This window comes from Stomoxys calcitrans, chromosome 1 (assembly GCF_963082655.1).
Source record: "Stomoxys calcitrans chromosome 1, idStoCalc2.1, whole genome shotgun sequence".
Taxonomy (NCBI): Eukaryota; Metazoa; Arthropoda; class Insecta; order Diptera; family Muscidae; genus Stomoxys; species Stomoxys calcitrans.
In genome coordinates this window covers 261,127,423-261,144,575 of record NC_081552.1, presented here as the reverse complement: position 1 = coordinate 261,144,575, position 17,153 = coordinate 261,127,423, and the positions used below count along the sequence as shown (strand labels likewise).

The 17,153-nt window shown below is 37.8% G+C and overlaps 1 protein-coding gene across 1 annotated transcript; it reads left to right on the top strand.

Moving 5' to 3' along the window:
- The first annotated feature begins 12,757 nt into the window (after positions 1-12,757).
- LOC106095857 (uncharacterized) lies at positions 12,758-14,725 on the top strand. The gene has a single exon (XM_013263266.2). It carries the CDS (start codon positions 12,853-12,855, stop codon positions 13,591-13,593), a length of 741 nt encoding a protein of 246 aa, XP_013118720.1. The 5' UTR covers positions 12,758-12,852; the 3' UTR covers positions 13,594-14,725.
- Positions 14,726-17,153: the final 2,428 nt, after the last annotated feature.

The window sequence follows — 17,153 nt, the reverse complement described above, 5'->3', positions numbered from 1 at the left end:
ACACAACTTTTAAAAAGATTTAATATTTACGATCAAACAAAATTGGGAATTTCATAGGGAAACAACGGCTGAGGATTCAAAAATGTCTGACTAACATAACAATTCAAAAAAACAACCCAAAATCTTGAATATGAAAAAGCCGAGCAATCAAATGTCGGTGAGAACAATTATCTTTTTGTCGGTTAACATTTGAATTCGATTTGTAAACTCCCCTAATGGCTGTTGATGTAGTGACCTTGACCTTGAAATGTTATTTCTTTATTTTTGTCTTCTAATTTCCTAAATTTTTTTGGAGTCACCATTTATTAGCCAAATAATAATTCACACCAATACGCAAATGTGCCCAGATTCGCTACTTTTATGTTTGCTGCCTGCTATTTGCGTCCAAATATGTGGAGTGTCGGTGGTAAATATTTACACAAAAATCTTCCATTTAAATCTTCGCTGTGAGCAGTAATTAAGAGAAATATTTGCTGTGCTTTGCTCGAATAGAGAGCAAAATTCGTCATACGAATAAGTCGGCTAAAGTCAAAGAAAATAAAAAATCTATAATTGTCTGAAAGAAAAACAAATGAATAAATGCATACAAATTAAATAAAAACTAAAAAAAAAAATATTTGGAAAAAAAGTTAAAATTTGTTGTTGGAATTGTGAGTGCCTTAGAACAATCAGTTTTTGTAATCAATCAAGAAGAAAAGGCAGACTATAGTGAACGCGAAAAACTTATAAAATCCGTATTTTTCATTCGATTTGGCTGAAACTTGCACATATCGTTTTGGTGTGACTTCCCATAACTGTACCAAATACGGTCTAAATCGGTTTATAACCTAATATAGCTGCCATAGAAACCGATATCCCTATTAGACTTCTTGGGCTTCTAGAAGGTGCAATTCTTATCCAATTTGGTTGAAATTTTCCATATGTGATGATGTCCGTGTGTCTGTCCGTTTATCCGTATGTCCGTCCGTCTGTTGTAATCACCTTAAAAAATTGAGATATTGAGCTGAAATTTTGTCATAGATACGTCTTTTTGATGCACGCTGGTTAAGTTCTTGAACGGGCGAAATCGGACCATATTGGGATATAGCTGCTATAGAGACAAATTTTCCGATAGAGGGTCTAATGCCCACAAAAACTTTATTTTTCATCCGATTTTGCTGAAATTTAAAACAGTGAGTAGTTTAAGGCTTCCCGACAACTGACCCTAATATAGTTCAGATCGGACTACATTTAGATATAGCTACCATATAGACCGATCTCCCTATAAAGGGGACTGAAGACAATAAAAGCTTTATTTTTTATCCGATTTCGCTGAAATTTAGAATAATGCGCAATTTTAAGCTTCCCAATATCCATTCCATATATGGTACAGATCGGATTATATTTAGATATAGCCGTCATATAGACCGATCTGCCGATAAGGGAACTGAAGCCCATTAAAGCTTTATTTATTACCCGATTTCGCTGAAATTTTAAACAGTGAGTTTTTCTGAGCCTCACGATATCCGACCTCTACATGGTTCAGATAGGTTTATAATTGGAAATATCTGCCCAAAAGACCAATATTTTGTCCTACAAAATTGAATAGTGACATATATATTAGACCACTCAATGTCCGTGCCGAATTTGAGTGTTTAAGTTATCCAATTTTCACCGGATTGTGACGAAATGGGGTTTACATATATACCTGAGGTGGTGGGTAGCCAAAGTTCGGCCCGGCCGAACTTAATGCCTTACTTCTTGTTACTTGTTTTTTTTTTCATTTAGTCTTGAAAATGGCATCGGGTAAATGGCGAATCGCATTGCGCATACACTGATTAATTTGACTTTTAAAATTCGTGTCCACTACCGACAGTAATTCGTTCACAATGAAGTGGCTTCTGGGGAAGTTCGCGTGGATTTACACCACTCCAATAACGCATCTATTGCTTGTTGACGCTGCCGGAAATTTAAAAGTTTGCCTCGCCACTGGCAGATTGTCAATCAGCATTTTGACGGGCAACAAATTCGTCGAACAGTGGTGTCGGAAATTCCCATAGCAGCTGAGCGTTTGCGAGCCGAATGCTGGGGCAGAACGCACAGTGGTGTCGGAAATTCCCATAGCAGCTGAGCGCTTGCGAGCCGAACGCCGGGGTAGAACTCACAACTGACCACCAAACTTGTTCGATATTTTCCGGAGTTCTGATGTTCCGTTGAAATCCATTTCTGGGTTTAGCGACACTTCCATACTCCCGAAAAGAGATGACAGAATCGAATTACGGCCAGAAACTAGTCTGTGAGGAGGAATTTCAAAGCGAGCGCGGAAGGCACATTGCGTAGCAACAAGTGAAATTAAGTTCTCGACGGCGAAGGTCTCGACAGGATTTGAACCCAGGCGTTCATCGTAATAGGCGGACATGGTAACCTCTGCGCTACGGTGGCCTCCAGTATATATTTATAACGTATATATATTCTTGATCAGCGTAAAAATCTAAGACGATCTAGACATGTCCGTCCGTCTGTCTGTTGAAATCACACTACAGTCTTTAATAATAGAGATATTGAACTGAAACTTTGCACAGATTCTTTTTTTGTTTCTAAGCAGGTTGAGTTCGAAGATGAGCTATATAGGACTATATCATGATATAGCTCCCATATAGACCGATACGCCGATTTAGGGTCTTTGGCCCATAAAAGCCACATTTATTATCCAATTTCGCTGAAATTTGGTACTATGAGTAGTGTTAAGCCCTTCAACATCCTTGCCCAATGTGGCGATCCTCCGATTAAGGGTTTTAGGCCCATCAAACCCACATTTATTATCTAATTTCGCAGAAATTTGGTACAATGAGTTGTGTAAGACCCTTCGACATTCTTCGTCAATTTGGCCCTGATTGGTTCAGATTTGGATATAGCCCCCATATAGACCGATCCTCCGATTTAGGGTCTTAAGCCCATAAAAGACACATTTACTATCCGATTTTGCTGAAATTTAGGACAGTGAGTTGTGTAAGACCCTTCGACACGCCTATTCAATTTGACCCAGATCAGTCCAGATTTGGATATAGCCCCCATATAGACCGATACTCCGATTTAGGGTCTTAAGCCCATAAAAGCCACATTTACTATCCGATTTTGCTGAAATTTAGGACAGTGAGATATGTAAGACCCTTCGACATTCTTCGTCAATTTGGCCCTGATTGGTTCAGATTTGAATATAACTGTCATATAGACCGATCCACCGATTTAGGGTCTTATGCCCATAAAAGCCACATTTATTCTCCGATTTTACTGAAATTTGGGACAGTGAATTGAGTTGGGCCCTTTCACATCCTTCTTTAAATTGGCCCTGATCGGTTCAGGTTTGGATATAGCTGTCATATAGACCGATCTCTCGATTTGAGGTTTTGGGCCCATAAAAGGCGCATTTATTGTCCGATTTTGCCGAAATTTGGAACAGTGAGTTAAATTAAACCCCTTGGCATACTTCTTCAATTTGGCCCTGATTGGTTCAGATTTGGATATAGCTGTCATATAAACCAATCTCTCGATTTAAGGTTTTGGGCCCATAAAAGGCGCATTTATTATTCGATTTTGCTGAAATTTGGGACAGTGAGTTGAGTTAGGCTCCTCGACATTCTTCTTCAATTTGGCCCTGATCTGCTCAGATTTGGATATAGCTGCCATATAGACCGATCTCTCGATTTAGGGTTTTGGGCCCATAAAAGGCGCTTTTATTGTCCGATGTAGCCGAAATTTGAGACAGTGAGTGGAATTAAGCCCCTTGATATAGTTCCACAATATGGCACAGATCGGTCCAGATTTGGATATAGCTGTCATATAGACCGATCTCTCGGTTTTAGGTTTTGGGGCCATAAAAGGCGCATTTATTGTCCGATGTACCTGAAATTTGAGACACTGAGTTGTGTTAGGCTCTTCGACGTCCTTCTTCAATTTGGCCCAGATCGAACCAGACTTGACTATAGCTGCCATATAGACCGATCCCTCGATTTTGGGGCCATTAAAAGCATATTGTCCGATTTCGCCGAAATTTGGGACAGTGCTTTGGGTTAGGCTCTACGACATTTTTCCGCAATTTGGCCCAAACCGATATCTCGATTTAAAGTCTTGGCCCCATAAAAGGCGCATTTATAATCCGATTTCACTGAAATTTGACACAGTGACTTATGATAGGCTTTTCGACTTCCGTGTCGTATATAGTTTCGATCGGTTTATTTTTAGATATAAAGGGTGATTTTTTTGAGGTTAGGATTTTCATGCATTAGTATTTGACAGATCACGTGGGATTTCAGACATGGTGTCAAAGAGAAAGATGCTCAGTATGCTTTGACATTTCATCATGAATAGACTTACTAACGAGCAACGCTTGCAAATCATTGAATTTTATTACCAAAATCAGTGTTCGGTTCGAAATGTGTTCATTCACCGTAACGTTGCGTCCAACAGCATCTTTGAAAAAATACGGTCCAATGATTCCACCAGCGTACAAACAACACCAAACAGTGCATTTTTCGGGATGCATGGGCAGTTCTTGAACGGCTTCTGGTTGCTCTTCACTCCAAATGCGGCAATTTTGCTTATTTACGTAGCCATTCAACCAGAAATGAGCCTCATCGCTGAACAAAATTTGTCAAAATTTGAACACATTTCGAACCGAACACTGATTTTGGTAATAAAATTCAATGATTTGCAAGCATTGCTCGTTAGTAAGTCTATTCATGATGAAATGTCAAAGCATACTGAGCATCTTTCTCTTTGACACCATGTCTGAAATCCCACGTGATCTGTCAAATACTAATGCATGAAAATCCTAACCTCAAAAAAATCACCCTTTAGCTACTAAAAAGACCAATGATGAAAGGTGGTTTACATATATACCCGAGGTGGTGGGTATCCAAAGTTCGGCCAGGCCGCCTTTTTAGTTGTTCCTATTCAGACCGATCTCCCTATTAGGGTTCTAGAGCCCCTAGAAATTTTACTTTTTGACCGATTTGGCACACATTAGGGACTACAGTACACATTGAGGCCACCGTAGCGCAGAGGTTAGTATGTCCGCCTATGACGCTGAATGTGTAGGTTCGAATCCTGGCGAAAATATCGAATGTTGGCGACATTTGTGAGGTACTGTACAATTTGGTGTGGCAGCCATATAAAAATTTCTCCACAAAGAGGTGTCGCATTGGAGGCCCCTTATCATTGAGCTAAAACTTGAATCGGACTGCACTAATTGATATGTGAGAAGTGCAAACTTGCATTTGCTTTACTGTACACATGCGTTCTTTACTTATCGGTTGCTGAGCCATCAGTTGGTTGGCATTTCTATGGTTTTGATTTCAAATCGAAATCAATGAAACATTGTCTCAACTATCATCCAGTATACCAAATAGGATCTAATGCACTCTGTGAAATTCTTCATATTCTTCAATAATTTTTGCAAATCAGAAATTATTTGATTATTTGATCCGCTTTATTCTGGCAAAATTAATAAAATATTTATTTAAGTGATTTTCCAGTTTCAATCAAAACCACAACATGATCTAGACCAGAGATCAAACCCACAATTAAGTGTACATGCTAATAGGAGCTCCTCGCTAAGAGTCACGGAACAGCGTTTGCGGAAAACCCAACGTGTTTAATACCCTAAAGTTGATTTTACGACCAACAAACAAAGGCACTGATCTGCCTATTAAGTGATAATGACAGACACCTTAAATGCCAAGTTGTTGATTTTGATCACTCAAGTCTTCAGATTATTCAAATTTTCATTCATGATTCCATTTGGTATGAGCATAAATTAGTGAACTCATTCGCTTTTGGAAGATGCAGCCAAAAGGAAATCGAGTTTAGTTCGGACAATGTGAAAAGAAATCATATCTTTTGGAATTAAATATGAACAATGGCTAAATGTCAGTCCAAGACAAAAATGTATGCTTGTCTTAAGCTTTGCGAAATTAGAATCTGCGACAAGTATCAAATGAAAGAATTTCTAAAACATGTCCAACAAAAGCCGCCATAAATTCAATTCCAAGAATCTCAGACGAAAGTGTCAAATATGAGGCGAGCTATTAAGACTTGGATCATGATATCAATTAGCATATCATATATTTTATTTATGCAAAAATATGAGCTGGATTTTTTTTTTTTTTAAATCCTCCTCTAAATTGACATATGAATATAGTATTTAAAATATCTTGATATTGATTGTCCGTGAATACGCTGATGTGAAGGGGGGATTTAGTTTTTCAAAAATTAATCCCCTCCCACTAAGCACTAGGAAAAAATGGTATACGAGTGTTGCCTTTTATATTTTGGGATTGGACAACGCTTGTGTTGCAATCTGCCAACTGACAGCTCTATCGTAAAGCTTGACATTTTTGAGGTTATACGTACTCAGAACGTTTTGACATACGAGCGCTATTTGTGTTGTTTACAGTAACTTAAAGATTCATCGCGCCCAAAAAATGGAATTAAATCGTGAACATTTTTGTGCGATTATTTTTTACAACTTTCGACGTAGATTAACCCAATAACAGTGCATCGATGAACTTAATTCATCAAGGACCAGTGTACTCAGAACGTTTTGACACACGAGCGCTATTTGTGTTGTTTACAGTAACATACAAGATTCATCTCGCCCAAAAAATGAAATTAAATCGTGAACAATTTCGTGTGATTATTTTTTACAACTTTCGACGTGGATTAACTCAATAACAGTGCATCGATGAACTTAATTCAAATTTTTGCCAATGAAGCTCCATCAAGGACCAGTATTTATCAATGGTATGGTGAAGTCAACCGAGGTCGTAGTTCACTCCAAGACGAATTTCGTGAGGGTCGTCCAAAATCAGTTGTTGTTCCAAAAACCATAGATGCTATGCGCCAACTGATTTTGCAAGATCGTCATGTGACCCATAGTGAGATTGAGAGAACCTTAGGCATTAGTGGGACCAGCATACATTCAATATCGCATGAACATTTGACCGTCAAACATGTAAAAAGGCGTTAAGTTCGGCAGGGCCGAACTTTGGATACCCACCACCTCGGGTATATAAGTAAACCACCTTTCTTCAAAATCCGGTGAAAAATGCATACCTTATGTCCCATAGCAGCTACATTGAAATATGTTCCGATTTGGACCAAATTCTAATAAGTACAAGTCATTGTTCAATTGTGTTCAAAATATTGATCTAAAAATAAACTGATCTGAACTATATATACGTAGCGCAGAGGTTAGCATTGCCGCCTATGACGCTGAACGCCTGGGTTCGAATCCTGGCGAGACCATAAAAAAAAATTCTGCGATGGTTTTCCCCTCCTAATGCTGGCAACATTTGTGAGGTACTATGCCATGTAAAACTTCTCTCTGAAAAGGTGTCGCACTGTGGCACGCCGTTCCAACTCGGCTATAAAAAGGAGGCCCCTTATCATTGAGCTTAAACTTGAATCGGACTGCACTCATTGGTATGAGAGAAGTTTGCCCCTGTTCCTTAACGGAATGTCCATGGGCAAAATTTGCAATTTTCGAACTATATTCGACACGGATGTCGAAAAGCCTAACATAAGTCACTGTGTCAAATTTCAATGAAATCGGATTATAAATGCGCCTTTTATGGCGCCAAGACTTTTAATCTACATATCGGTTGATATGTTAGCTATATCTAAATCTGGACCGATCTGGGCCAAATTGAAGAAGAATGTGGAAGGGCCTAACACAACTCACTTTCCCAAATTTCAGCAAAATCGGACAATAAATGCACCTTTAATAGCCCCAAAACCTTAAATCGAGAGATCGGTCTATATGGCAGCTATATCCAAATCTGGACCGATCTGGGTCAAATTAAAGAAAGACTTCGAAGGGCCTAACACAACTCACTATCCCAAATTTTGGCTCCACCGGATAATAAATGCGCCTTTAATGGCCCCAAAACCTAAAACCTAGATATCGGTCAATATGGCAGCTATATCTAAATCTGGACAGATCTGTGCGATATTGCAGAAGTATGTTAAGGGGCTTAACTTAACTCACTCTACCAAATTTCGGCGACATCGGACAATAAATGAGCATTTTATGGGCCCAAAACCTTAAATCAACAAATCGGTCTTTATGGCAGCTATATTCAAATCTGGACCGATCTGGGCCAAATTGACGAAGGATGTCGAAGGACCTAACACAATTCACTGTCCAGAATTTCATTAAGATCGGATAATAAATGTGCCTTTTATGGGCCTAAGAACCTAAATCGGCGGATCGGTCTATATGGCAGCTATATCCAAATCTGGACGGATCTGGGCCAAATCGAAGAAGGATGTCGAAGAGCCTAACACAACTCACTGTCCCAAATTTCAGCAAAATCGGATAATAAATGTGGCTTTTATGGGCCTAAGAACCTAAATCGGCGGATCGGTCTATATGACAGCTATATCCAAAACTGAACCGATCTGGGCCAAATTGAAGAAGGACGTCGAAGGACCAAACACAACTCACTGTCCCAAATTTCAGCAAAATTGGATAATAAATATGGCTTCTATGGGCCTAAGACCCCAAATAGGCGTATCGTTCCATATGGGGGCTATACCAAGATATAGTCCGATATAGCCCATCTTCGAACTTAACCTGCTTATGGTCACATAAAGAATCTGTTCAAAGTTTCAGCTTCAGTCTGTCTGTCGAAATCACGCTACAGTCGCTATAGTATGTATATAAAATGATCATTTGTTAACCGATTCGCTGGAAATTTGGGTGGAAGGATTTTCTCTACACTCTCAACATTGGCGGTGAATTTCATGGAAATCGGTTCAGATTTACATATATTCTCAAGTCACAGCAAGCGCATTTATTGACCAATCATGTCAACATTTTGTACAACGCCTTCCTCGATGTTTATCACAATGTCTGAGAAGTTTGCTCGAGATCGGTTCAAATTTAGATATAGCTCCCATATATATGTTCGTCCGATTTTGAGAAATATAGCAATAAAGTGCTCATTTATTAACCGATTATCTCGTAATTTGGCAGGGGGGAATTACGTATGACTCTCGACATGGCTGGTGAATTTTATAGAAATCGGTCCAGATTTAGATATAGCTCTCATTTATATATATAGCCCGATTTTCACTCCAAGAGCCACTGTTTGTTTTCGTTTTAAGCTGAATACCTCGCTGGCGAGGTTTCAGTTACCTCCACGAATTTGTGTCGCTAAAGGCTCTATAACACGGCATGTAGTTGTCTTATGACCTCAAATCTAGCATATGTTGAGTTGTACATGTCGTGTGATACAAACGAAACTAACATATGAAAATCACTTTTCAAAATAGCACATGTAATTTTTTTCTATTAGAACGTGCTCTATTCCTTCTGACAAAAACATTAAAACATTCAGACTCGGCTACAAAAAAAGGCGGTACCATATTATCACTGAGCTTAAACTTTAAACGGACTGCAGTCATTTCCATGGAATGTTTATGAGCAAATTTGTTTTAAATATGTATATGTACATATTTATTTAATTATTATTATGTTCTGGGTGAACCATTTTAATGTATTTCAAATTGTGTAAATTATCTTTTTCCTTAATTTCCAGCAGATCGCTGAACATTCCACAATTATTACACCAATTCTTCTAAAACTTCTAGTACCTAATATCTTAATTTTTAAAGCATATGTTCAGGCTTGTTGATGAATATTGAAATTCTAACCGTTGAGACATAACAGTTTTAAATGCTTTGGGATTGGCAACAGTTGCTTTGTTTTGCCATGAGATGGCGACGTACGGTGATGTTAATCGATATGTAATGAAATGCTAAATAGCAACTTTGCTCATCAATATTCCATCAAGATATATTCATTTACAGGTAGTGGCAATTGCCATACAACAAAATATTGAATGCAAAATCAGTGATTAGTGCAACTCTGATTTTATGTTACTAGTTGGCGCCATTTTTCGCTGTATGTGCGTTATGGTCAAAGAATTAAGGAATTATCTTTTATCTCTTTCAGCAGATCGCTGAACATTCCACAATTATTACACCTATTCTTCTAAAACAAATATTTTAATTTTTAAAGCATATGTTCAGGCTTGTTGATGAATATTGAAATTCTAACCGTTGAGTCATAACAGTTTTAATTGCTTTGAGAATGGCAGCTGTTGCTTTGTTTTGCCATTAGATGGCGACGTACGGTGATGTTAATCGATATGCAAAGAATATTGATTTAAATGCTTGATAGCAACTTTGCTCATGAATATCTCATCAAGATATATTTATTTAAAGGTAGTGGGCCAACAATAAAATATTGAGTGCTCTATCGTTCAAAATCAGTGATTAGTGCAACTCTGATTTTATGTTACTAATTCGCGCCATTTTTCGTTGTTTGTGTGTGTTTGGTCAAGGAGTTTAGCAATTTTACAAAATATACAAACTGCTTGGTCTTCTTTTCTAATAAACCCACAATATAGGTTCAAAAATGTCTTTGTTTGTGTTGGCAAAATGTCAAACAGCTTGATGGCAAGATGGCGGATTTCACCGTATGATTTGTGGTTGTTGACCACCTTTAATTGTTTCGCCATGTTGCGGCATGATGTTTTCATTATGCAATTTTTCCATTAAATAAAACATAGGCCCTTAAATTTGCTTTAAATGGTGCCAAAAAAAAGAAAAATTTTATTTGCATTTTTCACAAAAATTTTTTTAGCACAATTGAGCGTAATTTCGTAATAATTTACAAACTAATTTTCTATTTACGCAAGAACACAAGGAGGAATTGATAAAAATGCTGCATTCGACATGCCAACTTGCATGAATCAAAATTGTGCCACTTTTACGATATAAGGAAGACCAAGCTGTTTGTATTAGAGCTGGAAAACTATCGATAATCGCAACATTCGATATTTTTGATAGTTTTCATACTAAATATCGATACTATCGTTAATTTCAAGAGATCGATTTGTACAGACCAAATAAAACCAAGGTTAATAAAGTCAGTCATGAGAAAAATTATTGTACAAAATGTAAGCCTAATCGGATGAAAATTGCGCCCTCTATAGGTGCAATGTATCTTAAAGGATACATTCACTGTCGGATTGCTTATTTTTGCAAAAAATTTAACTTTTGCGATAGTATCCATCGAAAAAATATCAATCGATATTTAGTCAAAAAATTAAATATCGATAGTGCCATCGATATTTTTCTTGCTCTAGTTTGTATATCTTATACAATTCCATGGCGAAACAATTAAAGGTGGTCTCATTTACAAATCATATGGTGCAATCTGTCATCTTGTCATCAAGCTGATCATACTTTTGCCAACACACGCAAAGAAATTTGTGTGCGTGTGTGTATACGTGTGCGTACATGAGCAGAGAATATGCGCGAAAGAAAATAACACAGAGAATGCAAACAAAAATCTGTCATCTTAATACTGTCAAACCTGACCAGCTGTTCACGTGAGCCCACCTTTTTAAATCCGCCTTGGTAAAATTCCTATAATCTTTGGTTGCGGTTCTTAACTATAATACACACACACAACCAAAACACGTTGACAGGTAGTACACTTCGCGGGAAAAAATTGTACACAGCTGTTTCCGGTACACTACCTGGTAATTATGTCATGTATTCCATTAAGTAACAAGGACATACTTCTCATATACAAATTGCTGTTTTATAAATATTGGTATTATACAGTGCAAATCACGATTAATCGTTTCTTATTAACTGTTATTGCATGTTATCGATAACTTACCAGTGGAACTTTGGACTGATATTTTATGCAAAATGTCTGTTTTGCTCTGGATAGGACTAAAATTAAACGCAGCAAATGCAAATTTGCCCACATTTGCACATGAGTTGCAACTAGAAGAAATATGACGTTTTCTTTTGCTTCTTTCTTTAGAGAAGTGGGAAGAAGGAAATTGGAGAATACAAAAACGCTGAAAAACACAAGCAAATTAACAAAAAGTTATCAGCAAAGCGTAAATATGTTTTATACATATATTGGGTTGCCCAAAAAGTAATTGCGGATTTTTCATATAGTCGGCGATGACAAATTTTTTCACAGCTTGTGACTCTGTAATTGCATTCTTTCTTCTGTCAGTTATCAGCTGTTACTTTTAGCTTGCTTTAGAAAAAAAGTGTAAAAAAGTATATTTGATTAAAGTTCATTCTAAGTAAAAATATGCATTTACTTTCTTTTAAAAAATCCGCAATTACTTTTTGGGCAACCCAATAATTTGTAATTCAAAAACAAAAAAAAAAATTGGTTTAATTGTGTCTAAATCATTTTTTTATTCATTCATAACACCTTCTTTATCTATTCACAATAATCCTGTTGTTCAAATTTTCTTGTTTATTTCTATTCGTTGCAACTGGCTGCTTTGCAAAGAGTCGGATGGGTCATATACTCTCTTTTCTCTTTCACTGTCTATGCTCTTGATAGAGTCGATTTCTCACCCAACTCTTTGCCAAGCTGCCAGTTACAACGAATAGAAATAAACAAGAAATAACAAGGAAGATGTTGGGAATGCTTCCACTGTCTAGCATTATATGTCATTTCATACAACTTTCATTGCACTGCACTATGCAGTACTAAAATAAAACGCAACTATTATTTCAAATTCCGAAACCGACTTCCAGCATGCCTCGACATGTTATCGATAACGGATAACTTTTTAAAGTCTTGGTATTGTTCTTATTCATTCATTCATAGGAATTGATAACCTACCCTGGGGGCTACCAGTTTTATATGAATGAGATTTTCATTCGTTGTTTTGAGTTCTGTTTCGTCACACCTTTCGTTTTGTCAATTCAATTCAATTTTGTCAATCGAACATAGAATCGCAAGTTCTTTTCACAAAAGGAATGCAAAAAGCATCTCATATAGCACGACAAAACTCCCAGGAACAAATACCCCCCGAATTTATGTCTACGGTCAATATGAAGCGGAGAACATTGTCCGGCAGCTGTGGCGTAGGTTTTTTCGTGCTGGCATTTGGCTTCATAGCCATCGCATTTGCCACACCCAGCTGGCTGGTGAGTGATTATCGCATTACTGGAGCCAAAATGGATCGCTTGGGCTTGTGGGTGCATTGTTTCCGTTCGCTGCCAGATGTGAACGACGACAGCCAACGCCGCTTCTTTGTGGGATGCAGGTGGGTGTATGACCCATTTACAACGGGCTACGATGAGATTCGCGGTTTCCTGCTGCCCCCCTTCATGATTGCAACACAGTTCTTTTACACACTGGGCTTTGTGGGAATGTTGGTGTCTGCCATAGGAGTGTTGGTGTTTTTCCTATGTGCTGGACCCGATCAGAAGCACTTTGTTAAACTTATACGTATTATTGGATATGTGGTGCTTGCAGCTGGGGCATGTGCTGGCTTGGCTGTCATTATTTTTGCCTCTTTGGGCAATCGTAACAATTGGATGCCAGAACATGCCAACAATTGGTTTGGTTGGTCGTTTATCTTGGCTTGTGTTGGGTCAGTGATGGCCTTGGTGGCCGGTACTCTGTTTCTCACCGAGGCCAATGTGCAGAAACGCAAGAGGACCCTGTTCAAAGAGTCTCAGACCAGATTTGAGATGATGCACGGTGGCAAGTAACATCAACTGCAACAACAATATCCATCGTTAAGACACCAACGTCCCACCCATTGGATAGACCGCCTCCTCAGGATTCATTCATAGTTATTTGTAGAATCTCATCATATATTCTGCCCGCTACAAACATCATCTCCTTAACTGATTTTAAAGTGTGTACATGTGGTCGATACTTACTCCCAACTTCTACACAAAACAAAAAAAAAAAGACTATAATGTATGCAGCTGAAAGAAAAGGTTCCCATACCGTTTACAACTCTACCGTTGGTACTTATGATTTATGCTATTATGCTCATTAAAAATATACTACATTCCGGTAAAGACTGATTGCGCAGAAATTTCATTGTGACCGCGCCAATTTGCGGTGACCTAAGCAATAGAATCTCAAAAACCTCCCCACAGTCCACCACCACTCTCCACATCATCCAGACACAGTACGAGCAAAGACAACGAATGAATGTAGTAGACCTTAGAATGATTGCATGTCGAATATGCAATTATCACACAAAAAATCACTTACTTCAAATTCAAATGATGCCTGAATATGAACTCGAGATGAATCATTTGAGAATCGTCCACAGCCATCAACATCATAAACGAAAAACGACATAAGCTAGGCAGCTCAATAATTTGCACATTGCAACTTACCAATGCACACGACCGACAACTTGCATTTGTTCTCAATTTTATCTTTTTTCCGAATCTCTTAATTATGTTTTTTTTTTCTCGAATACTGAATAATTATGAAGTAGTAACACAATTTCGAATGGAATGCAGTGTTTTTTACGTTTTGTTTTTACATTGTGCCTTAGATAGTATTGTAAGCATAGTTCGATTGTTTTACACCATATACAAAGAAAACAGAAATTGGAACATCCAATCACTTAGACCATAAGAAAATCCCCTTTGCCCATATCTATCTTTAATCCAAAATATTTGTATTTTTTACATTCCATTTATACAAAGCAAAGGCATCTTTTTTAATACCTAAGACGACACATCAGTTGCAAATATTTTACAAAATGTTTTTTCATATATAGATAAGTACGTATGCCTAAACAAACATACATTTATTACCATTCCGTCCAAGTTTTACAAATTTTAATAAAAATTAAACGAATTTTTCTAATGGAAATGTCTTTTGTTTACAGTTGAATCTTTTTCCCACAATGTGTTGCAATAACGTGGAAACGTACTTTGGCCGTGGATATGTGTTGGTAGCAAGTGAAGTTTGGGTCAAGGTATTGTCGTAACCACAGAGTATTGTTTTAATGTTTTCTGGTTCTTTTTCAGTGTAGACGCAGCTGGCTATTCGAACAGCATTAATGCCTGGGAATTTTGCGGTGAAAAGGGTAAACATGAGTCACAAAGCCATTTGTTTACAGTTTTCGTCTATTATAATTGAAACAAACTGAGAACTATTGGGAATGGGAAGCCCTACAATTGCTCACATATAACTTGGTTCAGTATGATAACGAGGGGGGCATATTAATTTAACAAATTATAAAGCCATTTTAATGAGCCTAAAGGAAATTAGCAGTACACCTGGCTGCCATATTATAATACCCTCCATCATTGGAAGAGGGTGTACTAATTTCGTCATCCTGTTTGTAACACCTCGAAATATGCGTCTCCTGCGACCCCTTAAAGTATATATATTCTTGATCGTCATTTTAAGTCGATCTAGGCATTACCGTCCGTCTGTCTGTCGGAAGCATGATAACTTTCGAAGGAGTAAAGCTAGCCGCTTGAAATTTTTCAAAAATATTTTTTATTAGTGCAGTTCGATTGGGATTGTAAATGGGCCATATTGGTCCATGTTTTGATATAGCTGTCATATAAACCGATCTTGGGTCTTGACTTCTTGACCCTGTAGATCTTGGGTCTTGACTTCTTGAGCCTGTAGAGGGGGCAATTCTCGTTTGATTGGACTAAAATTTTGCCCATGGTGTGTTGGTATCATTTCCAACAACTGTGCTATGTATGGTTCATATCGGTTCAAAACCTGGTATAGATGCCATATAAACCGATCTTGGATTTTGAGTTCTTGAGCCAATAGAGCGCGCAATTCTCATCCGATTTGTCTATAATTTTGCCAATGGTGTTTTGGTATCATTTCTAACAACTGTGCTAAGTATGGTTCATATCGGTTCATAACCTGGTATAGCTGCCATATAAACCGATTTTGGATCTTGAATTCTTGAGCCAATAGAGCGCGCAATTCTCATCCGACTTGACTGAAATTTTGTATGAGGTGTTCTGTTATGACTTCCAAGAACTGTGCTAGGTATGACGCAAATCGGTACATAACCTGATAAAGCTGCCATATAAACCGATCTGGGATCTTGACTTCTTCAGCCTCTAGAGGGCGCAACTCTCATTCGATTTCGCAGAATTTTGTACAACGGCTTCTCTCGTGACCTTCAATATTTGTGTCTAATATTGTCTGAATCGATCAATAGCTTGATACAGCTCCCATATAAACCGATCTCTCGATTTTGCTTCTTGAGCCCCTACAAGGCGCAATTCTTATCCGAATAAACTGAAATATTACACAATGAATTCTACAATGTTCAGCATTCATTCATGGTCCTAATCGGATAATAACTTGATATAGTTCTAGTAGCATAACAGTTCTTATTCAATATTCTTTGTTTGCCTTAAAATAGATACCGCGCATAGAACTCGACAATTGCGATCCATGGTGGAGGGTAAATAAGATTCGGCCCGGCCGAACGTAGCACGCTCTTACTTGTTTTCAATAACTGTAGTCCACTTCTAACAGAGTAAAAAATATTTTGCTAAGATTTTTGGATGAACTCTAACTTCTCCTAAGGAGAGATGTTTTAAGTGGTCAATATCTCAACTCAGAGGTTAGCTTGCCCTTCTTTGACGCTGAATGTCTGGGTCGATCCCCTCCTAGTGAGGGCACACTTCTCTACTAAACTGATGTCTCTCTGCCGTGAGCCGTTCGGACTCGGAAAAAATGCGCCTGTTATCATTGGTCGTAAACTTGTAGTGGACAGCTCATTGCGAGAGAATAATTTATATTTGTTTTTTTTTTAAGTTTCATATATCAATGGATTTTGCATTGCTTTAAGTAAAATCTGGAAACAGAAATCTGATTTTTATACCCTCCCCCATTTTGGCTTTTCGCTTGTAACTCCTCGAAAATTTGACCAATACCCTATAAAGTATACACTCGACCACAATGACATTCCGTCTTTCTGTCGAAAGCACGTTAACTTTCGAACGATTTAAGCTAGTTACTCTAATTTTTTCACAAATACTTCCTAAACATGAATGCCAGTTGACATTGCAATAAGCCAAATCGGTTTATGTTTAGCTACAGTTCCCGCATATATCGAATTGGTGTTGTTATTGTTGTAGCCGCAAATGTATGAGGAGGTGACCGATCGCCACGGGAACATGAATGCCACTGGTTATTTAAACACGCTAATAAATGGTGTATCAGTGTATTGTTTCTTATCCATAACTTAAAGGCTAGGTTGTGTTAAATATCCAGATCTAGCATCTACGCAACATTGGCTTATCCAGAATGA

Bases quoted from the DNA above. Each gene is read 5' to 3' on its own strand.
- LOC106095857 (XM_013263266.2), top strand. From the start codon at position 12,853: ATGCAAAAAGCATCTCATATAGCACGACAAAACTCCCAGGAACAAATA.